The sequence below is a fragment of the Cucumis melo genome, chromosome 8 (genome assembly GCF_025177605.1).
Source record: "Cucumis melo cultivar AY chromosome 8, USDA_Cmelo_AY_1.0, whole genome shotgun sequence".
Classification (NCBI taxonomy): domain Eukaryota; kingdom Viridiplantae; phylum Streptophyta; class Magnoliopsida; order Cucurbitales; family Cucurbitaceae; genus Cucumis; species Cucumis melo.
The window spans coordinates 3,423,677-3,439,835 of NC_066864.1; the positions used below are offsets into that span (position 1 = coordinate 3,423,677).

Here is a 16,159-nt window from a genome sequence, read left to right on the forward strand (position 1 = left end):
GGCTCTCGAAAAGAATAGAACTTGGGAGATCTGTGCTCTACCCAAGGGACATAAAACTGTAGGATGCAAATGGGTATTCTCTCTCAAATACAAAGCAGATGGTACGCTTGATAGACACAAGGCAAGGTTAGTTGCAAAGGGGTTCACTCAAACCTATGGTATTGACTATTCGGAAACTTTTTCTCCAGTTGCTAAATTGAATACTGTTAGAGTCCTGCTATCTGTTGCTGTGAACAAAGATTGGCCTCTATACCAGCTGGATGTTAAGAATGCTTTTTTGAATGGAGACCTTGTGGAGGAAGTCTACATGAGCCCCCCACCAGGATTTGAAGCCCAATTTGGTCAGGAGGTGTGTAAACTCCAAAAATCTCTATATGGTCTGAAACAGTCTCCGAGAGCATGGTTTGACAGATTCACTACCTTTGTCAAGTCCCAAGGGTACAGTCAAGGGCACTCTGACCATACTTTATTTACAAAGGCTTCCAAAACAGGAAAGATAGCTATTCTAATTGTTTATGTGGATGACATTGTTTTGACTGGAGATGATCAAACAGAAATCAGTCAACTAAAGCAAAGAATGGGTGATGAATTTGAAATCAAAGACTTGGGAAATCTGAAATATTTCCTTGGAATGGAGGTGGCTAGATCAAAAGAAGGTATTTCCGTGTCTCAGAGAAAATACACCCTTGATTTGCTAACCGAGACAGGTATGTTGGGATGTCGTCCTGCTGATACTCCTATTGAATTCAACTGTAAACTAGGAAACTCTGATGATCAAGTTCCAGTTGATAAAGAACAATATCAGCGCCTTGTAGGTAAATTAATTTACTTATCCCATACTCGTCCGGATATTTCCTTTGCTGTGAGTGTTGTCAGCCAGTTTATGCAGGCTCCCTATGAGAAACATATGGAAGCTGTTAACAGAATCCTGAGATACTTGAAAAATACACCTGGTAAAGGGTTGATGTTTAGAAAAACAAATAGAAAGACCATTGAGGCATATACTGACTCAGATTGGGCAGGATCTGTTATTGATAGAAAGTCTACATCCGGTTATTGTACCTTTGTTTGGGGCAATCTTGTAACTTGGAGGAGTAAGAAGCAAAGTGTTGTGGCCAGGAGCAGTGCTGAGGCTGAATACAGAGCTATGAGTCTGGGAATATGTGAGGAAATTTGGCTCCAGAAAGTCTTGTCAGATCTTCATCAGGAATGTGAGACACCATTGAAGCTTTTTTGTGATAATAAAGCCGCTATTAGTATTGCTAACAACCCAGTGCAACATGATAGAACTAAACATGTTGAGATTGATCGGCATTTCATCAAAGAAAGACTTGACAGTGGAAGCATATGCATTCCGTACATTCCTTCAAGCCAACAGATTGCTGATGTTCTTACCAAGGGGCTTCTCCGACCACACTTCGACCTTTGCGTTAGCAAGTTGGGACTCATTGATATTTACCTCCCAACTTGAGGGGGAGTGTTAGAATTAGTACTTTTGGAAAGAATAAAATATACTTTTGGAAAAAATAAAATATAAGATTTTATTTCCTAAATATTTCCTAAATCTTTTCCTTTCTTATTCCTATTGTACTCTATTTATACTCCCTTTGTACCTATTGTTTTTGTTCATAAGAAAAATAATAAAAACTAAAGTATCGTGGTTTTTCTCCCGGTTCTCGGGTTTCCACGTAAGTCTCGGGTTGTTGTTAATTGCTTTCAATATTAATTAATTAGTTTCTTCTTTTATAATTGAAATTTGGGGGGAAAAAGGAAGAGGTGGAAAAAAGGTCAAATCAAAGAGGGTACGTTGGAAAAGAGAGGGGGGGTTGGGAATTAGAATCCCAAGAGATTAGAATGGTTACAAATCGTAAAAGACTAAAATAAGAAAAAAAGAAAAAAAACAATATTGGTGTATTGAAAGAAAGAGTTATGTGTGTTGGTTTGTTTGTATGTGAGTTTTTTTTTTTCTTTCAAACCACTCCCAAACACACCGAATATTTGCTTTGGTATTTCAATTGAAAGATTGATTTCGACCATCTATGGGGTCTCTCTTCTTATCTCTCTCTCTCTATCTCTCACACACCACTTCACAAGATTCCTCCATTTCTTTTTCCTTCTTCTATGTTCAAACTACTAATTACTGTACGTTGTTAATTAGTAGTTTTTTCAACAATAAACTAATGGAGATCGGTTGGTGTGAATTGGTCAAATATTTCAACTAGCTAACATATACATACCATTTTTATCATACCATGAGATACTAAAAGAAAATGTTATAGCACAGAAAAACATGTGTAGATGAAGGGAGTTGGTAGAAGGTTTACCGAGAAAAAACACAGAAAGAAAACAGAAAAGCTAAGAAGGGCTGGAGAACAATGTTTTCTAATTAATTAAGTGCAATAGTAATATTGGTTTTTTAAGCCTCTCAATTAAGTTGATATATGATCCTTAATACTTTCATCATGCATCAGATAATAAATCACCTATTTTTAAAACAATAGAGTTCTCATTTAATAGATTTTTCGAATTTTCATTCAAATTCAATGTTTCGTAATATTACAATTTTTACTTTTAAATTTGAGTTTAAGCTTCAAAATTTTTCTATTTCTTTTTTAATTTTGTTTCAATTTTGTTCTGAGGCCACCTCAAAATTTACACAACTTTTAACCTAGGCTAATATTTTAATTAAGTTAAAGGAATCGAATTAATTAATTATAATTAAATTTCTAAACTAAGACTTCTGTAATTTTTTTAACACCGCAAAAATAATTAAAATATTACATCCTAATTATTGTAAATTAATTGATTGAAAGCTAACAAATAAAATACCAAAATATTATTAGTAAATATGTGAAGGTAAAAGAATAAAATTAAGGACTAAATCAAAATTAAACTTAAAATTTAAGTGAGACCCTGCCATTTTAAAATTTAAAAAATAAATAGAAACTAAAATAAATAAATGAATGAATATATATGTGTGTTTGTGTAATATTTTTCGAAAAGTTGTCTTCATCTAAGATTTTAGCTATTTTATTTGAACTAAAATAGTTCTAATCATTAAATTATTTTTTTTCGAAAAAGATACATGAGTCAGTGGATACACCCGAACATCTCCACTAGGTAAACATCCCTTTAACACCTTCTTTCCATTAAACTTAGATACTTCATTCAAACCGTGTCGAAGCCAACTTTATAAAAAATGTCAACTTACAAATAACTACACAAAATCCAAATCTTTTTTGTATTGTTAAGAACTCCTACACTCAATAACAAAGTATTTAAGAGTTTTAAAATAAACTCATCATTAAGTGTAAGAATTCTTAACATATATATATATATATATATAATATGGACGATATGACTCTCATCATATACACATAAAAATAAAAATATTAAAATATTATAAGAAAACCTTGTCACGTAGCTAAATATATGATTATGCAATCTTCAAATAGATTTCTGAAATATAAGGGCACAGAAATCTATTTTTATTATTATTAGTATTATTCAACAAATCTTCTCCGTAGAAATAATGATCCAATAGAACAAATAAAACTGTGCATAGAAAACTCTGGAAGAAACAATGTTGATTTCTTTTTTAAAGTATATTTTTGTTAAAGAAAGGAAGAGGAAATTCAAACTTTAGATGAAACTCTCAAATCAAAGTGGGACTATATCCACCACACCACTTATGACGTTATCAATTCTTTGTAAAGTGCTCTATCACACTCAAAAATTAGAAAATAATCAAATAAAATCATATACACATGTACCTATTATCCCTCCCAACCAAGAATTTAGAGACTTTATTTTCTTCGTTAATTTATGACATATTAATAGTCGAAGTGGTTAAACGTATTTTGTTAATAGATATGAAACGACATAAACTAATAATGGTGAAATAAGTTTGAACGAATAATCACATTCTTTGTTCTACTAAAACTATTTAAATCGAGCGATTAAATGATAATTGATATATTCTTTTGTATGTGGGTATGATCGATATCTAAATGTGGAGATATATCTTTTAATAATTAAATAATCACATTCTTTATCTCGTTACAACTATTTAGATCGAGATGAGTATATAATAAAATAGTTTTTTAATGTAGGAGTATGATTTGAACTCTAAATAATAGGAAAGGTTGTATCTACGATAAAACATACATTTAAACGTGAAGCTCACACACCCCATTCTAACTATAGTTTATGTGGATGAGATGGGCGTAATAATTTGAAAGAGTAGTTTAGTAAGTAAAGAAAGCCAAGATGATGGAAGATGGAGAGGTGGAGAGAAGGGATAATGATTGAGGAACAAATGAAGAGGCATAGGAAATAGAAGGCAATGACCAATTGGTGGAATGTATTAAAATAATAATATGAAGAGAGAGAGAGAGAGAGAGAGAGAGAGAGAGAGTATGATAATAAAAATAAAAAGCTGTATAGTTGCTGTATGAGTGGGAGACACAAGAAGGGGTCCATTATAGAATGTGGGATTCTATCACATCCCATGCATTGTTGTCATGTCATTTCATAAAACCACACACCACCACCAACTTCAATCTCTCTCTCTCTCTATCTCTCTCTAGCACTCCATCATTATTAACATTCACTTAATTATTGGAGTTAAACGTAATTAATAACCTAAGTATATAGTAAGGGGTGTTTTAGCTCAACTTGGGTCTGAGAGAGATGAAGGTGAATCATGTAATGTGAGTTGTCAAGTTTTGTTGAGTTTTGTTTGAAAACTTTTATACAACATGATCTTCTTTCAATAGATTTGAATCATTTTTTAAAAATGTTTACATCATGTCTTTAAACTTTCTAATTAACTTCACCGTCATATTTATCATTTTCAAGCTTTTTAAAGAGTGTTACATTTGAGTGATACTAAAGACGAATTCCCTCTCAATTATTTATTTATTTGGTTTTTCGACCCTTCTGATGAACACTTTTTGAGCCATAAATGAAATAAGAGGATACAGAATTTACTAAAGCACCAGTTTTTAAAATTATTTGTATCAAATAATTATTTCATTAGATTTGACAGTTTTGGTGGGGAGGATCAAAGAAAAAGGTTATTTGTATGATGTATTGAATAACCTTTCCAATGTATATATAAATTGAAAGAAACAATAAATTTTGTGCTAGTTTACTGACATCAATATTTTCCAAATTTTAACTTAAAAACTATAAAAATGGAAATGTAACTCTAAAAAAAAGCTTTTTTTTTTTTGTTTTCGATAAGATTTTTTAAAAATAAAATAAATGGTAACGAAAAAAAAATACCGATAAAAGTCCATCGTAATCTAATTATTAATAGATTTTGATATTGTACAAATTTTTTAAATAAAAAATGCAGCAGGTTGTCTCATAGAGAAAGAATATTTAACAATATGTTACTGGGAAAATCATTGTTTCTCTTACCAATTTCAACAACTACCTCTACAAAATCTGTTCCCAAGACCAAATATATTTAAATGGCAAGTAGCCATATCTGGACAAACCAAGTCAATTTCAAACAGTTCTAATCTTTACTTTGCCTATTTTTAAATTCCATCCCCGTTTACTTTTTGGTCCCTCGTCTTCTTCCCCTCCACCATTATCTTAAATTGCTTTTAGGACAATAATGTTGTTGATGATATAAGAGGCAAAAAGGAAAAATAAAAAAAGGGTGTGATACTTACATGACATGACAAACAATATGGTAAATATTTATTATCGGAGAAGAACATGAACAACTTAAAAAGAAAAAAAAAAATCTGTACATAAATACAGTTTTTTGTCACATATTTCTGATGCATAAATAAAAGGGTAAAAGGGGTGGAAACTTCACAATTTGATAGTGAAAATTTGACTAATTGGGTGGAAACGTTAGAATTTTAAAGTGAAAAGTTGACTTGCTCTACTTTCAAATGTTATGTTGTATGTTAATAATTCAAGAAGAGTATGAATTACATATAAATCTATTAATTGAGATTGAATTTTTGATAGAGTTGTTGCAGAAATGTTATATGTGAGTTTAAAACATTAATATTGGGTCACATATATTAAGATGTTGGCATTGGTGCCATGCCATCTATTTCTATATTTTTATTTTGTTATATCTAACACCGTTCATTGTTCTTGTCTCACCTATTGAAACATTTAAAAGTATTTGGACAAAACACAAAAGTCAAAACATAGACACAAACGATAGAACATAATTTAACCTAAAACCCATAGGGGATAAAATTAATGAAAACCTAGGTAAATAGCTCCCATGACAATTTGGAAATTCAACTCTTAGTATCTTTTTAAAATAAATAATTTAGAAATTCAACTATTACACAACAAAATTCAATTTCATTGTGAGTGAGAAATTTCAAATTCTCCATCTTATTTTTGTCAAAATGATCATAGATTAATTAACATCATCAGATATATATACTATCAACTTTAAAGTTAGAGATTCGATCTTCCATCCATATATTATTTAAAAAAATTTCACCGGAAGTAAATATCTAATATTTATGTCTTAATTTATTATTATTATTGTTATTTTTGTTGAGTAATTGAAAGAGACGGAAAAAACGACCTTTGAACTTGATAATTGTGTCTTTCTTGTTGAGATATATGATCAAATCGACTATTAGTTCCTTGATGTAACAAAGTAAAATTATGCATGTGTCATCTCATCATCAAGTTTTGATGAAAAGTTTCCATTTTGGTTAAAGAAATTTGGACATAGCAATTGCAATGAAAACCAATTTGGTAAGGTACGGTAACCCATGCATGATGTTGCTAGCTAGTTCAAAATAATTGGGTAGAGTGGAAAAATTCAAACTACTTAAGTTAAGTTGATAACCATCACATTTGTTTAATAAGCAGTATTAACTTGAGAACAAAATGATATAATAATAATAATAATTGGAATTAGAGAGATTTATTTGGGGTAACGTAGATTAATTACCATCGCATAAAGAGGGGAAGCTAATAATTGTGATCCAATACATCAACGTTAATGCCAAGGATTAAGAATATATTTATATATATAAAAAAAGAACAAATGGGTCCATAGTCGTTAGTAATTAGGTTGGAATTGAAATTAAAGTTTGAATAATGGTATGAGATAAAAGTTGAAAGAAAAATGATAATTAATAATAATAATAATAATAATAATAATAATAATAATAATAATAATAGAAGGGCAAACAGTATAGAGAGGAAGAATTTTCAGAAAGATTCGGTTAATGGAATGGACAAAGAATCTAAAAGAAAAAAAAAAAAGGAAAGGAAAATGAGAGGAGGTGATTGAAGAAAGGGCGCCCGAGGATCGAGGGAGGGGGTACCCCACGCAATGCCCAAACTGACCGAAGGGACTGCCCGACACCGATCGCAGACTCAGTAACTTTCAGAGGATCGAAATCTCTCGTCGTTTTCCGCTGCCCGTAAAGGGGTACGGGCAGGAGGGTACCCTCTGATTTAAAGTCTCCCGCTCCGGACGGCACGCGCGCTCAGCTCAGGTACTTCCACGCCTTCATTTTCTTTATAACTATTTACCAATATTTTACATTTTTTTACTCTCTATTTTCTTGTGATTTTCATTTTCTTTAGAAATATTTTCTTAGGAAACCATGTTTATTAAAATCACGTGATGATTAGGTTTGAAGATTAGTACATAATTAACTATAATGTATTTTTAATTAATTGTTGGTGAGGGTATTTTTTTAAACTTAAAAAGAGTAGAAATTTGAACATTTAAAATCTCCATTAAAGATATATATATGTCACGATAACTAGAGTTGGGTTTAAGTTGGTGTTATTAAATAGTATGTTTACTTTTCTTATAAAAAAAGATTTAGGAGGAAGTGAGGTAAAAGAAAAAAATTATATCATTTTATATATACTACATAAAGGAAATGTATTAAAATTAAATGTATAATAAGTACTACTAATGTGTTGAAAATTAAAATATGATTGAAAGAAAGAGAAGTAAAAAAATAATAATAATTGTAAAAAGAAATACAATGAGGGGTAAGGATTTGATTAATTTATTTAATTGAGGTGAGAAAGTAAAAGTGAAAATGGATGGGGGTGAAAAGTTTAAAAGAGTAGAAATTAACTTTAGAAGAAGGATAAATAGATAAGGGTGAAGAAAAGCAATAATTAAGGAAAATTAATAAATATAATTGTCGTGTAACTTAAGGGATAAGAATTTGAACTTTGGTATGATTATCTATCAACAATCTGGAACCAAGAAATTGACCATAACACGACACCCACAATTCTCATACGACATGTAGGTCCCTTCATCTTTTTCATTTTATATATATATATAAATTTTATAAAAATTTGTTGTCTTCTTAAACCACAATTTAATTAGTAAATGAAAAAACAAATTAAATAATGGAAAGATAAAGACTAAAAATACTGATGATGTGTCGCATTCTTTGTGTGTCTTAACTATGAGTGGTCAATGTCACAACACAACAACCACCATCATTAATTTTTTTTTTTTTTCTCTTCTTCTAAATTTCTACTTAATTATATATTATTATATCATGAGTGAATTGGACCATTTCTAGCATTATTTCAAACAATTAAACTCTAATTCCTTTGATTTTTCAAAATGAAAAACGTTTATATATCTGCCTCACCTATCTAATTAACTACAATCGTGATTTTTCAAAAAAAGAAAAGAAAAAAAAGTTCGAATCATGACACTGAAAAATAGTTGATTTTTTTTCTTTTATGAAAAATCATTTATCAAATATGATTAGGTATTAGATATGTATTTTTGATAATTATGAGTTTGGGTACAAAATAAGTTAAAAGGTCACTTCATTCTTTTAATAAATCTTTGATAGCCGTATTGATAATTGTACGTTAAAAAATGTTTTCTCGAATTCACCAAATTACATTCCATACCATAATTTATGGAAAAAAAGTTGTTGCTAATACGTGTTAAACATGTATTTATTCTTAATGTTTATAGTGAAAGGGCGGTAAAAGGGTAATTTATAACTATCTCAATTGTTATTTATTTATCTTAATACAACATATTATTATTGTTCAAGTAAGCTACCACCTATTTGTCATTTTGCGTATAAATAAAGGTTTTTAGTGGATTTATAAGTGAGAAGTATATTTTAAATAAATTAGAGTTTGGGAGAGAATTTATTCTATTTAAAATTTAAAATTTTTTAATTTATATTATTCATATTTTTTTATTTATTTATGATATTATTTTTTTTCAATATCCATGATTTTGGACTCATTTTTACCACACCTGCCTTATGATTAAATAATTTTGCATTTGTGATATTGCTATGTAAATATTGTATATTCTTAAGACCTAATGTTATACACCATATAACATTTAAAGTTTTTTTTTTTTGTTTTTCTTTAAAAAAGATACCAAAAGGATTAAATTATGTAAACATTTATATAGCAAACTTTAGAAACAACAAAAAAGGAATTACATAAAAGCATTGATGTCCAGATATATAAAACAAAAGCTATAACAATGTTATATGACAAAATTTAATCATTAATTAAACTTTTTAAATTTGTATGTAATAGATCTTAAAACCTAAAAAGTATCTACTACACTGGAAATAGCTTTAAGCTTTGTTTTTCATTTTTCCAATACTGTAAAATTCTAAGCATGCAAAACCAATATCAAACATTGAGTAGGTTTATGTTCCATGTGACGCACAATATATATCAATGTTGTATGTCTAATAAATTCATCTATTCAACAAAGTTGACCTAATTTAAAATCTTAATAGACAATTTTTTTTTTTTAAAGTAAGAAAGATATTTAATTTTACATGAACATGAAAGTTCAGATACTAATTTATAATTGACCTAAAATTCAATGGGTAAGATGAAAATATGGGAAAACGATGAAATATTAGTTGGTTTGATATATTAAGATAAAGTCATGGTTTTTATTTCCATGAGTTGTTTCGAAAAAAGAAAAAACATGAAATGAATCATTCTAGTTCAATTATCTCTTTCATATATATTGTAGATGCATTTATTAGTTTGCTTTATTACAAATATAGAAATATATTATAAATTAGAATTATAAGTATAGAAAACTTTTACGTGAGTGGGAAAAAGGGCTGCATATATATTTAATTTTGATCCAAAATTTGTCATATGTTGAATACTATTAGGTAAAACAGGGTCTGAAGGGGAAACAAAGAGAGAAGAAAAGGGTTAATGGATCAATCAATGTGTTCTCATGTGTCAATGTCTAGGAGTAGAGTCATGTGTTTGAATTGTTGTTTTCATGTAATTTCCTAATGTTTCTCTGTCACACACTATGTGAACTATAAATCAGCCACTTCAACAGTTGTTTTTTCCTTTATATAAAAATAACTTAAATTTAAAAAGAAATTTTAAAGTAGTCAACTTTGGTCTATCTTTTGATTTTATCAATATCCAATCTTTTGCCGCATATCCCAGTTTTAATTTATTTTTTTAAATTATTATAAATGACAAAATTGTTTAAAATATTTATAAAACATAACAAAATTAATTTTAAATTATATCAATGAAAGTAACTGATAATAGACTATCAATATTTATAAAAAATGTATTTATAAATACATATAACGCAATATCTCTATATCTATCCGTGATAGCTAATGAAATTTTGTCGTCTTTATAAATAATTTAACTCATTTCACTATATTTGAAGACATTTAAAAAACAATAATAATAATAAGAGTAATAGTAAATAAAAAATCAACCTTTAAAATATAGTTTATTCCTAGTAAAATTATTGTAAATGATAAAATTATTAAAAATATTTTAAAAAAATAGTAAAAATTTAGATCTAATAAACTTATATATGAGTGTCTTATGATAGTGGTATAACGGTATCTATTACTAAAAGAAAATTATACTATATTTGTCGTAAATATTTTAATTAATCTTTCTATACGTTCAAATGATAAAACTTGGAAGCATCATCTCATAAATCAGTTGTTGATTTAAAAGTATAAAGAGATGATAAGTGATTGGACCAATTTAGTATGATATATAATAGGTGATAATTAAATGAACCCAAGGAAAAAAGAAAAAAGATTGATGAGTGAAACATAATATTAATTACTTATCTTTTTCTAAGGGATAGAGACGATAGAGAATGTGGAAGAGGAAAGTGATGGAATGAAGTTTGAGTTGGATCACACGTGTGAATGAATTTGATGACAAAACAATTATTAAAAGTGATAAATCATAAATAAAGATATCCCAATGGTGCAGCATCAGATATTCGAGTGCCTATATAGCATGCAACTGCTTAGCCTTAGCTTGTTGCTTTAAAATTAATTAAGCGTTTGGTGAAGCCCAAACTTGAATCCCCCGAAGGGTATGATACCTAGCTTTAATTTGTGGGGTATGTCCTAGCTGGGCTGGGACACTCAACCCTTTACCCATATTTCTAAATATCCCTTCTCTGATCTATATATCACTTTTACGTATATTTATATATAATTATTTCACATTATTCAATTCTTTTGTATGGGTGGAGGAGTGGGTGTTTAAAGTCCTCACTCCTGATCAAATTCATCTATTCACTGCTAAAATGCTCAAAAAGAGATTGCAAAAAAGCATATGTGTCTATTTCAATTTTCAAATATTTGACATCCCCAAACCAACTAGGATGCCCCAAAAGATTCTCTTATTTATAGTCTCACTGCCCCCTCCTGCCTTTATTTCTATCATTTTAACCAACTATTAAATAATTGATCTTTCTTTTGAGACTCATTGATCTATACGGGTTTACTTAGTATTTTTCAGTTATTTGCTGGATTTCTTTGAGTAAAAAAACAGCCATAAATAAATACATATTCCGAATACGAAAACCTGAGGCATTCCGCGACAGAGATTCGCGACATAATACCCTTCTTACTCCCCCGGATAACATTAGTAAATTAGTGGAGAAAATAACTTGTTGAGAGCGGCCGCAATGAGTGAGAGCATCATCGACACGTTTTCCATTCCCTTTATGAAGTACTACGACTCTTCATCTTATCAATGAGTTCGGATAAGGATTAAATGGATGAGTTCTGAGATATATTGACTTGTATAGCATATATATATATATATATATATATATAATTCCTTGGATCAAGAATAGTTTTTTCTTAAAAAATTATTTTTTCCCTCTCTCAAACTTACTAATAAGTTTTGAGTTAAATTTTGAGATAGTTGGGTTGAAAGGGTTAGGAGTGTGTTATTGTCATATTTGAACAAATTATGAAGATAAATTGAGGAACTATCTTAGTTTTGAATAAATTTGAATGCTTTCAATCATATCATCTCTTGTAAGAGTAACTCCATGTACTTCCACACTATTGAAATTTTAAATCATTAATAAGGAGAAAGATAATTTATAAGAAAAAGAAAAAAAAATTCTAAATCACGTGTGTTTAGCCAATAATTACGGGTGAGTAATATTATTGTATATAATATTGTAATGAATTAACTCAACTCACATATTTTTTAACTTTCGACTTTTTTTGGTCACCTTACACCCTACATAATAATTTATTGAAAAATGTGTATGTTTACATATAATTTTCAAATTTATAACATGAAACAATAAGAAGCAATAGAATTAAGAGACAATTTTTCTATAACCTATTCTATTTATTCTCTCGAGCTCCTCTCCATCTCTACTTTTATATTGATCTTGTAACAGTGAAGATGCCAAAAATTTATCAACCTTATTGAAATATTAGGAATCTCTAATATATTTCATTTCATTCAACAGAAATGATTCAAGAATGGACATATCAAAGTAAAAAAAGTGAACAAAAAAGAAGTGGAAAAAAGAAAAAGAAGGAAAAAAAAATGTTTTTTTTTTTCCTGAAAGAATCAGTTGGTACCAAATTACAAAACCCAAGACAAGAGTTGATATTAAAAAGAAAAAGAAAACCTAAAAACAGTTGCTTTGCTTTACCATTTGTACAGCAAAAATAAATCTTATATATCCTATATATATTAAACCCTTCTCCTCTTTCCACACTCTCAAAAGCTCATCCCTTCTTCTCTCATCAAAATCAAAATCCCTCCATCTCAAATCAAAAACATTCATCCAACCAAAAAACCTACTTTCTTTATCTCTTTTTCCCCACTAACTAAAAAAGAACTCACAACTTCCACATCCCTTTGCTTTTCTTTTCTTTTATTTTCTTTTCTCTTTTGTTTTTGGATTGTTCTTAAATCCAATCTCCCAAAAGAAAAGGAAAAAAAATGATCCAAGAACTATTTGGTGTATCAGGGCTTTTAGCTGCTGCTGGAGACACCAAAATCTCCATCAATAATACTTGTTCAATTCTAGATTCTTCCCCTTCCACTTCCCTTTCTGCCTCCGCCACTGCCGCCACTAACGCCACTAACGCCACCGCAACCACCACTGCCACCGCAACAACCTCCTCAAATTCCGAAGGCCAAAACTTGCGATGCCCAAGATGCGACTCTTCAAACACTAAATTCTGTTACTACAACAACTACAACCTAACTCAACCTCGACACTTCTGTAAAACATGTCGCCGCTATTGGACCAAAGGTGGAGCCCTTAGGAACGTTCCCATCGGTGGTGGCTGTCGGAAGAACAAGAGCGCTGCCGCCACGGTGGCTGCTGCTGTAGGGAAGTCCACATCTGGAAAAATGAAAACGTTATCGTCTGAAATACTGGGTCGGGTCGGTTTCGGAAATGGGTCGGCGTTGGATCACGAAATAATATCATCGCCCACGCAAATTCTGTGGGGGTCGCCGCAAAATTCTCACCTTCTTGCTATTTTGAGATCCGCCACCCAAAACCCTAACCCTAATAATCTCGCCGCTTCCCACGTCATCAGTAATGACCCACCGCCGTCCACCACGCCGTTTCATGCTCGGACCACGGGTTTCGATGATCCTCCGGCTGGAACTCACGTTTCTTCTCTGGGGCTCTGCAGCTCTTACTGGAGGAACAATCAGAATCAAGTTCATCATCAACAAAATGGGTATCCTCACGGCGGTGGAGATCAGGTCCACGGCGGCGCCAGTGGGATTCAGGAGCTCTATCAGAAGCTTAAATCATCGTCGAATAATTATTTCACTGACGGTCACCAGGGATCGGTGGGAGTAACGAATGTGGCTACGACGGCTACGGCGGCGATTTTGGAAGCAGCGCCGGTGGGCGGCGGCGAAATGACAGGTTTCTGGAATCCAGCTTTTACTTGGTCTGATGTTCATGCTAGTGCTAATGGAGCATATCCTTAAAAAATGAAAAAGAAAAAAGGGGACTTTGTTTTATTTTCCCTTTTAATTTAGGTTTTCTTCTCCATATTAGGATTTGTTTTTGTTTGTGTTTTTCTGTTGGGTTTTTGGTGTATGAAATGAATGGATTATTTAGCATCAGTGTTTTTCTTTTTTGGGAAAAATTAATTACGCAGTTTGTGTGCCTTTAAATTAAATTAACTTAATTATATATGAAAATGTATTCAATTTTAACTTCATGAAATTAATTAATATTAATTTTACCATCTTTTTATGTAAATGGTATTCTATTTTAAGAGATTTTCTTACTTGGAATCTTACATTTTTTTGTTACAATTAGTACTTACATTTCATGTTTTTTTTTCCTTTTTTTTAAAAATACAATAATAATTCAAACCCATTAAAGTATCCTTTCAACATTTCAAATTCTTATTGCTTTTACTTTGTACTTTTATGGAGAAAAAACAAGAAAAAGTCTCACAGAATTAAGTTTCCCTATCAACAGATGAAACAATAATAATTCCTTTATTGTGTGTATACTACTGGTTCAAGATAATTAATTAGGCAATATTAGATTTTATTTGATGTATGTATGAGGGTAACACTCTCATTTCTATTTTCATCTGTCACCTTTGTCTGTAATATATAATGTTTGTGAGAGTTTTTAGTTGAGATAGGGGAAATTGTATGCTTAATTAATACTTTTCTCCCTTACAATCCGGCATCAATTGCTTTCAACTTAATCGTATAATTTTGATTTCCTTTTCTTCACTTAGGCTTTCTTCTAGCACTCTTGTCCTCTCATGTATTTTCTGGACTTATTTCTTATTTAATAAAGTGAGGATGATAAAGATGGGTGTGTTCAAATAATAAAAATATTTTGGTTGGGCCTACTACTAACTTAATGATATCTTTTCATATAAATACTTTTTTTCTCCTATTATAGTTAAAATACAATATTTAGTTAACCAATAACATTTATGGAAAATGAAAATAGAGGGAGATCAAAAGGAGAAACACAAAGATATATTGAGAGATCTTTCTTTTTCTTGGTTTCCTAGAAAAAACAGATCTCTTTTGTATATACATAGTTAATTCAATGGTAAAACAAGAGAATAAAATATAGAAATAAGTTAGGGAGGTAGTGGAGAAGGTGGTAAAAAGAATAGAAATGTAAATGGAAGGTAAATAAAATAATAGAGTGAGAATAAGAAAAAGATATGGTTTAGAAGGATATAATATATATATACACAAACATATATGTATAAGTTAATATTATTAGGAAGGAAGTGAAAGAAAAGAGAGAAAGAAGCAGGCTTTTGGGGAAATAAAGAAAAGTGATATTGGTGTGTGTGTGTGTGTGTGTGTGAATGTTTTCTTTCAACATCTTCTCTGATTCTTACTATGTGCTCTCAGATTTATTGCTTTATTTTTAGATGTCTATATCTCGCTCTCTCATTGCCTTTCAAATCTAACTTTATACTTTAAATAATATTGTGCTCCCATTTCTATATTCTACTATTTCTCTATAAATCTCACTATGCCTATTCCTAATGTTTTCATTATTATCCTAATCAAAACCTTATTAATTAAACACCCTTTTCTTTTCACTTTGGATTTTTTTATAACTATTTTTCTTCAAATCGACTATAAACATGTATCTCAAATAAGTTGACACATCTTGAATGCATTTGATAATTTAGGAAATTTTAAATAGGATTAGACTAGAGACAAGTGTTGAAAGCGATAAAAGTAGTATCATAATTATGTAAAAGAAATGTGGTTTAGAACACCCAAGAGCAGTGAAATAGTTGGAAAATATGAGTAAAGTTATTGTTTTTTAACACAATTTAGAAACCTATGTAGTAAATGACATAACCTCAATTGAACT

The 16,159-nt window shown here is 30.2% G+C and overlaps 1 protein-coding gene across 1 annotated transcript; it reads left to right on the top strand.

Annotated features, from left to right (window-relative positions):
* The first annotated feature begins 13,020 nt into the window (after positions 1 to 13,020).
* On the top strand, positions 13,021 to 14,560 carry LOC103484752 (dof zinc finger protein DOF5.3-like). The gene has a single exon (XM_008442015.3). It carries the CDS (start codon positions 13,258 to 13,260, stop codon positions 14,269 to 14,271), a length of 1,014 nt encoding a protein of 337 aa, XP_008440237.1. The 5' UTR covers positions 13,021 to 13,257; the 3' UTR covers positions 14,272 to 14,560.
* The last annotated feature ends 1,599 nt before the right edge of the window (positions 14,561 to 16,159 follow it).